The sequence below is a fragment of the Nerophis lumbriciformis genome, linkage group LG12 (assembly GCF_033978685.3).
Source record: "Nerophis lumbriciformis linkage group LG12, RoL_Nlum_v2.1, whole genome shotgun sequence".
NCBI classification, from domain to species: Eukaryota; Metazoa; Chordata; class Actinopteri; order Syngnathiformes; family Syngnathidae; genus Nerophis; species Nerophis lumbriciformis.
This window is the reverse complement of record NC_084559.2, coordinates 547178-558985: the sequence shown is the minus strand read 5'-3', so window position 1 is coordinate 558985 and position 11808 is coordinate 547178. Positions and strand designations below refer to the sequence as shown.

Sequence of the window (11808 nt, the reverse complement as noted above, 5' to 3'; positions counted from 1 at the left end):
ACTTATATATGTTTTTTTCCTTCTTTATTATGCATTTTCGGCCGGTGCGCCTTATACTCCGGAGCGACTTATACTCCGAAAAATACGGTATCTAAAAAAAGGCTTTTTTAAAAAAAAATAAGGGTTTTTAAGCCTTTTTTAAAAGCATCCACAGTCTGTGGTGCCCTCAGGTGGTCAGGGAGAGCAACCCACAGGCTGGGAGCGGCGGAGCAGAAAGCCCGGTCCCATTGTTTGTAGCTTTGTCCTCGGAGGTTAGCCTGTCCGGAGCGGAGGTGTCGAGTCGAGAATTTGGGGGTGAGTACCGCATTTTCCGGAGTATAAGTCGCACCAGCCGAAAATGCATAATAAAGAAGGAAAAAAACATATTTAAGTCGCATTTTTTGGGTAAATTTATTTGATAAAACTCAACACCAAGAATAGCTAAATGATATTATTGGATATTTTACGCTAATGTGTTAATAATTTCACACATAAGTCGCTCCTGAGTATAAGTCGCACCCCCGGCCAAAATATGAAAAAAAACTGCGACTTATACTCCAGTGCGACTTATATATGTTTTCTTCCTTCTTTATTATGCATTTTCGGCCGGTGCGCCTTATACTCCGAAAAATACGGTATCTAAAAAAAGGCTTTTTTAAAAAGAAGGGTTTTTAAGCCTTTTTTAACAGCATCCACAGTCTGTGGTGCCCTCAGGTGGTCAGGGAGAGCAACCCACAGGCTGGGAGCGGCGGAGCAGAAAGCCCGGTCCCATTGTTTGTAGCTTTGTCCTCGGAGGTTAGCCTGTCCGGAGCGGAGGTGTCGAGTCGAGGATTTGGGGGTGAGTACCGTATTTTTCGGAGTATAAGTCGCACCGGCCGAAAATGCATAATAAAGAAGGAAAAAAACATATTTAAGTCGCACTGGAGTATAAGTCGCATTTTTTGGGGACATTTATTTGATAAAACCCAACACCAAGAATAGCTAAATGATATTATTTGATATTTTACGCTAATGTGTTAATAATTTCACACATAAGTCGCTCCTGAGTATAAGTCGCACCCCCGGCCAAAATATGAAAAAAAACTGCGACTTATACTCCACTGTGACTTATATATGTTTTTTTCCTTCTTTATTATGCATTTTCGGCCGGTGCGCCTTATACTCCGGAGCGACTTATACTCCGAAAAATACGGTATCTATAAAAAAGGCTTTTTTAAAAAGAAGGGTTTTTAAGCCTTTTTTAAAAGCATCCACAGTCTGTGGTGCCCTCAGGTGGTCAGGGAGAGCAACCCACAGGCTGGTAGCGGCGGAGCAGAAAGCCCGGTCCCATTGTTTGTAGCTTTGTCCTCGGAGGTTGGCCTGTCCGGAGCGGAGGTGTCGAGTCGAGAATTTGGGGGTGAGTACCGTATTTTCCGGAGTATAAGTCGCACCGGCCAAAAATGCATAATAAAGAAGGAAAAAAACATATTTAAGTCGCATTTTTTGGGTAAATTTATTTGATAAAACCCAACACCAAGAATAGCTAAATGATATTATTTGATATTTTACGCTAATGTGTTAATAATTTCACACATAAGTCGCTCCTGAGTATAAGTCGCACCCCCGGGCCAAACTATGAAAAAAAAACTGCGACTTATACTCCGAAAAATACGGCAATTGACGGTGCAGTCTTTTACCGGGTGTCGGGGTGAAGGTGACCACAATCCACGGGCGCGGGTGTTGTGACCAAATGCACAAATGACATCAAATTCATAGAAATGACATCTTTACATGGAGGCTAGCAAATGTACAAACCTGCTCTTTCTTCACTCCATACTGGAAAAAAGTTGATTTGATGAATATATTAATAGTTATCAAATATTTAGGGGGGGCGATATAAACAGACACATTCTAGTGTTCTCGTACTCAAACCAGCTAAAAATATTCCATGGCGTGTGCTTCCGTCAGACACTTTGTACAATCATACCCTTCAGGGGAAGAGGAGTGCATTTTTCTTTCCGAGGACAATTTCCATCCGCCGAGCTACCGCGCCTCTACCTCTTTGGGGTTGCGAGACGGCGAGTAGTCCCGCGGGTCCTGGGTGGTGGTGAGGGGGGTAGTCCTCCTGGGGGAGGCCGACCTGGCGCTGCCGGCCGGCACGAGCGGCGGGGGGGCGCTGAGGGCGGCGGTCGGGGGTGTTCTGTTCAGAAGGCCGTTGTGCCCGGTGGAGGGGCTGAGTCTGGGGTAGGGCATTCCCCCGAGGTGGGGCATGAATGGAGGCATGTGAGGCAGGTGGCCCTCCATCGGGGATTGGTGGAGCTGATGGAGCCGCGCTCGGTCCAGCTCCTCCCGCAGGTGCTGGCGCTCTCGCTCCTCCGCCTGCTGCCTCATCCTCTCGTGCTCCCGCCGTACCTCCAGCAGGTGTTCGTGGTGGGAGTAGTCGTGCGCCTCCCTCTCGCGGTACGCCCGCTCCTGCTCGTACATGCTGGGGTAGCGATGTCCCTGCTCCGCCCGGAGCTGGAAGTCCATGCGCCGCTGCAGGTCCAGGCTGCGGTAGGCCTCTCGGAGAGGGTCCCAAGGGAAGGCGTGGTGGGGGAGGCGCTCCCTGCCCGCCAGCGGACTCACGCCCATGAAGGGAGCCATGCGGGCCCGGTCCAGGACGTTGAGGCTGCCCATCTGAGGCATGGCGCTCATGGACAGGGGAAGCGAGTGTGCCATGGGGACGCCGTGCAGACCGTGGGCGGACATGTCGGTGCAGCGTGGGGACGGCAGAGGAGGCTGCTGGGACAAGGGAGGGTGGTGGTGGTGTGGGTTTCCAGGCTGGCCCATGGGCAATGAGTGCATCTGGGGAGGCGGTTGGGTGGCGGGCTCGGAACTCACCACCATGACCTCCTGCTCTTCCTTCTTCTCCTCCTTGATCTTCATGTCATTTTTCACCTTGTGGAGTTGCTCCGCAGTCGGGGGCTCCTTCCTGTCGCCGTCTTTCAGCGTCGGCGGAGGCCCTCCCGCCATCTTCAGACTCTGCTCAGTGATCACCGCCTTCAGCGAGTATGGAGACGGAGAACGTTGAGCCGCTTTGATGGAGTCCTCGGATGATCTCCGGTCCAGCATCTCTTTGCCGGGCGAGCGGCTCTCCTTGATCTTGACGTCGGCCATGGCGGAGGAGTCCCTGTGGCGTTCCAGGAGCTCTTTCTCTGCCTCGCGTACCCGATCCACGCTGCCGCTGTGATGGCGTCCCGGGTCACTGCTCTGGCTGTTGGAGCGGATCAAGCTGCTGATCTGGTAGCTGACCGGTGCGGAGGCCGGAGACGAGCGGTTGGAGTGGCGGTTGCGTTCCACGGAATCCCTGTGATGACAAGACCATGGCTTTAGTTTTGAAGTCACGTTGCCAAGGTTACTGTCTCTTGACTCAAATTTGTGGATGGATACCGTTGACATTTGAATCTTTGTGTGGGTTCATGTGTTAATAAATCATTTGTTTAATAACCACATTTTTTAATGTAACATTTAACTTATTACAATTTGAGTCTCATTTGCAAGTATTATATAAATGGTAAATGGGTTATACTTGTATAAAATAACCAATTCCTGTACCCATCTCCACATAAGACAAACTACCATTCAGGATTTGCTGCATATTGTCCATTTCAGACAGGTTTTTTATTGGTTAAATGAATAATACATAGTAAATATATTATACATTCTTAACATTGGATATTTGTCATTGACTGGTGAACTGTTATGTTGTTGGTTTGTGGACCACGTACATCTTTTGAGACAGTTTTTAGGTCATTCCACCGAATCAGTGCCATTTGCGTCCCTAGGGAATAAAATGCATAAATGCATGATAAAATGAACTGTAATTTAGTTTTTATAAGCAAGGTGTCCGACACATTGCATATTTATTCAAATACAATTTAAAAGATAAACCGCCTTAACTGGAAACTATACCTTTTATTGCCTGTGCCTGAGTCCTAAAATATTATGAAATATATTTGTTTGAATCCTGCAGAAAGCTACATCTAAAAATAGTTGTTACTCCTTATCCCAACTTTGCTCAGAAATCTTTAAAAAAATAGTTAAAATTCACATTTTAAGTCATGTACCTGGGGTTACCCTTACACATTATCTCTCTCTCTTTATATATATATATATATATATATATATATATATATGTATATATATATATACATATATATATATATATATATATATATATATATATATATATATATATATATATATGTATATATATATATATATGTATATATATATATATATATATATATATATATATGTATGTGTGGGGGAAAAAAATCACAAGACTATTTCATCTCTACAGGCCTGTTTCATGAGGGGGGGTTCCCTCAATCATCAGGAGATTTTTTATAATAATATATGTATATATATATAAATATATATATATATATAAAGATATAGAATATTCCACCAGTCATATGGGCCTCAGGAAGTTGCATCATTCACATCATTTGCAGGCCAAAATAAGGCCAAAAGATTGAAAATGCTAAAAATTCACCATTGCTACTTTTAAATGAGTATTTTTTAAGAACCTTGTGCAAATATATATATATATATATATATATATATATATATATATATATATATATATATATATATATATATATATATATATATATATATATATATAATATTTAAATTTTTTACCCTGTAAAGCGTCTTTGAGTACTCTGAAAAGCGCTATACCAAATAAAGTGTATTATTATTATTATTGAATAAAAAAATCAAGTTGCCTGAGATGGACCAGTACACATTGGAAGTATTTTCAATATGTGTTTTATAACATTTAGAGTTGACAATATAAAAAATAGTTTGTTTATTTCGAGAGAGTTACAACAAGCAAATAAAGATTTGGTATATGGTTGTATATTAAATGTTATTTGCATAAATAAATAAATATAAATATATCTATATATATATATCTATATATATATATATATATATATATATATATATATATATATATATATATATATATATATATATATATATATACATATATATATATATATATATATATATATATATATATATATATATATATATATATATATATATATATATACATACATACATACATACATACATACACATACACACGGGTAAACGGAGGTGCTTTTTACCCTCTCTCGTTTTTGTACTTAAAAAAAAAATCCAATAATTTTTCCCCCGTTTTTTCCCCTAAGTACCTGATCGAAAGAGGGTAAAAGGGGGTGCTTTCTACCTTCTCTCGTTTTGAACGTTTTTTTTTCTAAGTACCTGATCGAAAGAGGGTAAAAGGAGGTGCTTTTTACCTTCTCTCGTTTTTATACTTGGAAAAAATCCCAGATTTTTTTCCTGTTTTTTTTCCAAGTGCCTGATCGAAAGAGGGTAAAAGGAGGTGCTTTTTACCCTCTCTCGTTTTTGTACTTAGAAAAAATCCAATAATTTTCCCCCCATTTTTTCCCCCTAAGTACCTGATCGAAAGAGGGTAAAAGGAGGTGCTTTTTACCTTCTCTCGTTTTTGTACTTAGAAAAAATCCCAAATTTTTTTTCCCGTTTTTTCTCCTAAGTACCTGATCGAAAGAGGGTAAAAGGGGGTGCTTTTTACCTTCTCTCGTTTTTGTACTTGGAAAAAAATCCCAGATTTTTTTCCCGTTTTTTTCCTAAGTACCGGTACCTGATCGAGAGAGGGTAAAAGGGGGTGCTTTCTACCTTCTCTCGTTTTGTACGTTTTTTTTTCTAAGTACCTGATCGAAAGAGTGTAAAAGGGGGTACTTTTTACCCTCTCTCGTTTTTGTACTTGGAAAAAATCCCAGATTTTTTTCCTGTTTTTTTTTCCAAGTGCCTGATCGAGAGAGGGTAAAAGGGGGTGCTTTTTACCCTCTCTCGTTTTTGTACTTGGGAAAAATCCAATAATTTCCCCCCGTTTTTTTCTAAGTACCTGATCGAAAGAGGGTAAAAGGGGGTGCTTTTTACCTTCTCTCGTTTTTGTACTTAGAAAAAAATCCAATAATTTTTTTCCCGTTTTTTTTCCCTAAGTACCTGATCGAGAGAGGGTAAAAGGAGGTGCTTTTTACCCTCTCTCGTTTTTGTACTTAGAAAAAAATCCAATAATTTTTTTCCCGTTTTTTTCCCCTAAGTACCTGATCGAAAGAGGGTAAAAGGAGGTGCTTTTTACCTTCTCTCGTTTTTGTACTTAGAAAAAAATCCAACAATTTTTTCCCCGTTTTTTTCCCCTAAGTACCTGATCGAAAGAGGGTAAAAAGGTGTGCTTTTTACCTTCTCTCGTTTTTGTACTTAGAAAAAATCTTAGATTTTTTTCCTGTTTTTTTCCCTAAGTACCTGATCGAAAGAGGGTAAAAGGAGGTGCTTTTTACCTTCTCTCGTTTTTGTAAGTTTTTTTTTCTAAGTACCTGATCGTAAGAGGGTAAAAGCGGGTGCTTTTTACCCTCTCTCGTTTTTGTACTTAGAAAAAAATCCGATAATTTTTCCCCCGTTTTTTTCCCCTAAGTACCTGATCGAAAGAGGGCAAAAGGAGGTGCTTTTTACCCTCTCTCGTTTTTGTACTTGGAAAAAATCCAATAATTTTTCCACCGTTTTTTTTTCTAAGTACCTGATCGAAAGAGGGTAAAAGGAGGTGCTTTTTACCTTCTCTCGTTTATGTACTTGGAAAAAATCCCAGATTTTTTTCCCGTTTTTTTTTCTAAGTGTCTGATCGAAAGAGGGTAAAAGGGGGTGCTTTTTATCCTCTCATTTTTGTACTTAGAAAAAAATCCAATAATTTTTTTCCGCGGTTTTTTTCCCTAAGTACCTGATCGAAAGAGGGTAAAAGGAGGTGCTTTTTACTCTCTCTTGTTTTTGTACTTAGAAAAAATCCAATAATTTTTCCCCCATTTTTTTCCCCTAAGTACCTGATCGAAAGAGGGTAAAAGGAGGTGCTTTTTACCTTCTCTTGTTTTTGTACTTAGAAAAAATCCAATATTTTTCCCCTGTTTTTTTTCTAAGTACCTGATCGAAAAAGGGTAAAAGGACGTGCTTTTTACCTTCTCTTGTTTTTGTACTTAGAAAAAATCCAATAATTTTTTCCCCGTTTTTTTTTCTAAGTACCTGATCGAAAGAGGGTAAAAGGGGGTGCTTTTACCCTTTCTCGTTTTTGTATTTAGAAAAAATCCAATAATTTTTTTCCCGTAATTTCCCTAAGTACGTGATCGAAAGAGGGTAAAAGGAGGTGCTTTTTAACCCTCTCTCGTTATTGTACTTGGAAAAAATCCAATAATTTTTCCACCGTTTTTTTTCCCTAAGTACTTGATCGAAAGAGGGTAAAAGGAGGTGCTTTTTACCTTCTCTTGTTTTTGTACTTAGAAAAAAATCCAATAATTTTTTTCCCGTTTTTTTTTTCTAAGTACCTGATCGAAAGAGGGTAAAAGGAGGTGCTTTTTACCCTCTCTCGTTTTTGTACTTGGAAAAAAATCCCAGATTTTTTCCCCGTTTTTTTTTCAAAGTGCCTGATCGAAAGAGGGTAAAAGGAGGTGCTTTTTACCTTCTCTCGTTTTGTACGGTTTTTTTTCTAAGTGCCTGATCGAAAGAGGGTAAAAGGGGGTACTTTTTACCTTCTCTCGTTTTTGTACTTAGAAAAAAATCCAATAATTTTTTCCCCGCTTTTTTCCCCTAAGTACCTGATCGAGAGAGGGTAAAAGGAGGTGCTTTTTACCTTCTCTCGTTTTTGTACTTAGAAAAAAAATCCAATAATTTTTTCCCCGTTTTTTTTTTCTAAGTACCTGATCGAGAGGGGGTAAAAGGGGGTGCTTTTTACCTTCTCTCGTTTTTGTACTTAGAAAAAAATCCAATAATTTTTTCCCCGTTTTTTTTTTCTAAGTACCTGATCGAGAGGGGGTAAAAGGGGGTGCTTTTTACCTTCTCTCGTTTTTGTACTTGGAAAAAAATCCCAGATTTTTTCCCCGTTTTTTTTTCTAAGTACCTGATCGAGAGAGGTTAAAAGGGGGTCCTTTCTACCTTCTCTCGTTTTTGTACGTTTTTTTTTCAAAGTGCCTGATCGTAAGAGGGTAAAAGGAGGTGCTTTTTACCCTCTCTCGTTTTTGTACTTGGAAAAAGGGTAAAAGGGGGTGCTTTCTACCTTCTCTCGTTTTGTACGTTTTTTTTCTAAGTGCCTGATCGAAAGAGGGTAAAAGGAGGTGCTTTTTACCCTCTCTCGTTTTTGTACTTAGAAAGAATCCGAGATTTTTTTCCTGTTTTTTTCCCCCTAAGTGCCTGATCGAAAGAGGGTAAAAGGGGGTGCTTTCTACCTTCTCTCGTTTTGTACGTTTTTTTTTCTAAGTGCCTGATCGAAAGAGGGTAAAAGGGGGTGCTTTTTACCCTCTCTCGTTTTTGTACTTAGAAAAAATCCAATCATTTTCCCCCCGTTTTTTTCTCCTAAGTACCTGATCGAAAGAGGGTAAAAGGGGGTGCTTTTTACCTTCTCTCGTTTTTGTACTTAGAAAAAATCCAATAATTTTTTCCGCGTTTTTTTTCCCTAAGTACCTGATCGAAAGAGGGTAAAAGGGGGTGCTTTTTAACCCTCTCTCGTTTTTGTACTTAGAAAAAAATCCCAGATTTTTCCCCCGTTTTTTTTTCTAAGTACCTGATCGAGAGGGGGTAAAAGGGGGTGCTTTCTACCTTCTCTCGTTTTTGTAGGGTTTTTTTTCTAAGTGCCTGATCGTAAGAGGGTAAAAGGGGGTGCTTTTTACCCTCTCTCGTTTTTGTACTTAAAAAAAAAATCCAATAATTTTTTCCCCGTTTTTTTCCCCTAAGTACCTGATCGAGAGAGGGTAAAAGGGGGTGCTTTTTACCTTCTCTCGTTTTTGTACTTAGAAAAAAATCCAATAATTTTTTTCCCTTTTTTTTCTAAGTACCTGATTGAAAGAGGGTAAAAGGAGGTGCTTTTTAACCCTCTCTCGTTATTGTACTTAGAAAAAATCCAATAATTTTTCCACCGTTTTTTTTCCCTAAGTACTTGATCAAAAGAGGGTAAAAGGAGGTGCTTTTTACCTTCTCTCGTTTTTGTACTTAGAAAAAAATCCAATAATTTTTTTCCCGTTTTTTTTTTCTAAGTACCTGATCGAAAGAGGGTAAAAGGAGGTGCTTTTTACCCTCTCTCGTTTTTGTACTTGGAAAAAAATCCCAGATTTTTTCCCCGTTTTTTTTTCTAAGTGCCTGATCGAAAGAGGGTAAAAGGGGGTGCTTTTTACCTTCTCTCGTTTTTGTACTTAGAAAAAATCCCAGATTTTTTCCCCGTTTTTTTTTCTAAGTACCTGATCGAAAGAGGGTAAAAGGGGGTGCTTTTTACCCTCTCTCGTTTTTGTACTTAGAAAAAATCCTAGATTTTTCCCCCGTTTTTTTTCCTGTTTTTTTTCCCTAAGTACCTGATCGAAAGAGGATAAAAGGAGGTGCTTTCTACCTTCTCTCGTTTTTGTACTTGGAAAAAATCACAGATTTTTCCCCGTTTTTTTTTCTAAGTGCCTGATCGAAAGAGGGTAAAATGGGGTGCTTTTTACCCTCTCTCGTTTTTGTACTTAGAAAAAATCCAATAATGTTTTACCCGTTTTTTCCCCCTAAGTACCTGATCGAAAGAGGGTAAAAAAGGGGGTGCTTTTTACCTTCTCTCGTTTTTGTACTTAGAAAAATCGTAGATTTTTTTCCTGTTTTTTCCCCCTAAGTACCTGATCGAAAGAGGGTAAAAAGGTGCTTTTTACCTTCTCTCGTTTTTGTACTTAGAAAAAATCCAATAATTCCCCCCCGTTTTTTTTCCCCCTAAGTACCTGATCGAAAGAGGGTAAAAGGAGGTGCTTTTTAACCCTCTCTCGTTTTTGTACTTGGAAAAAAATCCCAGATTTTTTCCCCGTTTTTTTTTCTAAGTACCTGATCGAGAGGGGGTAAAAGGGGGTGCTTTCTACCTTCTCTCGTTTTTGTAGTTTTTTTTTTCTAAGTGCCTGATCGTAAGAGGGTAAAAGGGGGTGCTTTTTACCCTCTCTCGTTTTTGTACTTAAAAAAAAAATCCAATAATTTTTTCCCCGTTTTTTTCCCCTAAGTACCTGATCGAAAGAGGGTAAAAGGGGGTGCTTTTTACCTTCTCTCGTTTTTGTACTTAGAAAAAAATCCAATAATTTTTTTCCCTTTTTTTTCTAAGTACCTGATTGAAAGAGGGTAAAAGGAGGTGCTTTTTAACCCTCTCTCGTTATTGTACTTAGAAAAAATCCAATAATTTTTCCACCGTTTTTTTTCCCTAAGTACTTGATCAAAAGAGGGTAAAAGGAGGTGCTTTTTACCTTCTCTCGTTTTTGTACTTAGAAAAAAATCCAATAATTTTTTTCCCGTTTTTTTTTTCTAAGTACCTGATCGAAAGAGGGTAAAAGGAGGTGCTTTTTACCCTCTCTCGTTTTTGTACTTGGAAAAAAATCCCAGATTTTTTCCCCGTTTTTTTTTCTAAGTACCTGATCGTAAGAGGGTAAAAGGAGGTGCTTTTTACCCTCTCTCGTTTTTGTACTTAAAAAAAAAATCCAATAATTTTTTCCCCGTTTTTTTTCCCTAAGTACCTGATCGAAAGAGGGTAAAAGGTGGTGCTTTTTACCTTCTCTCGTTATTGTACTTAGAAAAAAATCCAATAATTTTTTTCCCGTTTTTTTTTTCTAAGTACCTGATCGAGAGGGGGTAAAAGGGGGTGCTTTTTACCTTCTCTCGTTTTTGTACTTGGAAAAAAATCCCAGATTTTTTCCCCGTTTTTTATTCCAAGTGCCTGATCGAAAAAGGGTAAAAGGGGGTGCTTTTTACCTTCTCTCGTTTTGTACGTTGTTTTTTTTAAAGTGCCTGATCGAAAGAGGGTAAAAGGGGGTGCTTTTTACCTTCTCTCGTTTTTGTGCTTAGAAAAAAATCCAATAATTTTTTTCCCGTTTTTTTTTTCTAAGTACCTGATCGAAAGAGGGTAAAAGGGGGTGCTTTTTACCTTCTCTCGTTTTTGTACTTAGAAAAAATCCAATATTTTTCCCCACGTTTTTTTTCTAAGTACCTGATCGAAAGAGGGTAAAAGGAGGTACTTTCTACCTTCTCTCGTTTTTGTACTTGGAAAAAGGGTAAAAGGGGGTGCTTTCTACCTTCTCTCGTTTTGTACGTTTTTTTTTCTAAGTGCCTGATCGAAAGAGGGTAAAAGGGGGTGCTTTTTACCCTCTTGTTTTTGTACTTAGAAAAAATCTTAGATTTTTTTCCTGTTTTTTTCCCCCAAAGTACCTGATCGAAAGAGGGTAAAAGGAGGTGTTTTTTTTACCTTCTCTCATTTTTGTACTTGGAAAAAATCCAATAATTTTCCCCCCGTTTTTTTTCTAAGTACCTGATCGAAAGAGGGTAAAAGGAGGTGCTTTTTACCCTCTCTCGTTTTTGTACTTGGAAAAAATCCAATAATTTTTTCCCCTTTATTATCCTTTATACTTTGTAAGGCAGCATAAAGGATCAGATGAATGTGATTGGATGCTTGGCATGAGCTCACCTGTCTTTATCCTTCTCCTCTTTTCCGACAGAAGAGTCTCTCTTCTCTCGCTCCCGTTCCCTCTCTCGCTCGTGACTATTGACGGAGCTGCTCCTCTCAGCCTCCGCAATCTTGGGCCACTGCGGCGGCGTGGGGAAGGACGGCGGCGTGCGTCGGAGCCTGTTCCAGGTGTCGTGTTGCGGGCTGCCGAACGGGGGCAGTCCTCCGGGACCCTCCTTGTTGCCAAACATGCCGCTGGACCCTGGAAGAGAGGAGGAGGACAAGACAAGACCGTCAGTTCATTTTTGCAGGTTTTT

At 39.5% G+C, this 11808-nt stretch overlaps 1 protein-coding gene across 4 annotated transcripts in view; it reads right to left on the bottom strand.

Annotated features, from left to right (window-relative positions):
- Positions 1-1441: 1441 nt before the first annotated feature.
- Positions 1442-11808, bottom strand: part of LOC133595778 (autism susceptibility gene 2 protein-like) — a 67263-nt gene continuing 56896 nt past the window's right edge. For all 4 annotated transcript variants that reach the window (XM_072914225.1, XM_072914226.1, XM_072914227.1 and 1 more), the window contains 2 exons: positions 11513-11753; positions 1442-3304 (listed from right to left, as the gene is read on the bottom strand). In XM_072914225.1, the coding sequence (XP_072770326.1) occupies positions 2002-3304; positions 11513-11753 (1544 nt within the window). In that variant the 3' untranslated portion in view covers positions 1442-2001. The remainder of the gene's footprint in view (positions 3305-11512; positions 11754-11808) is intronic.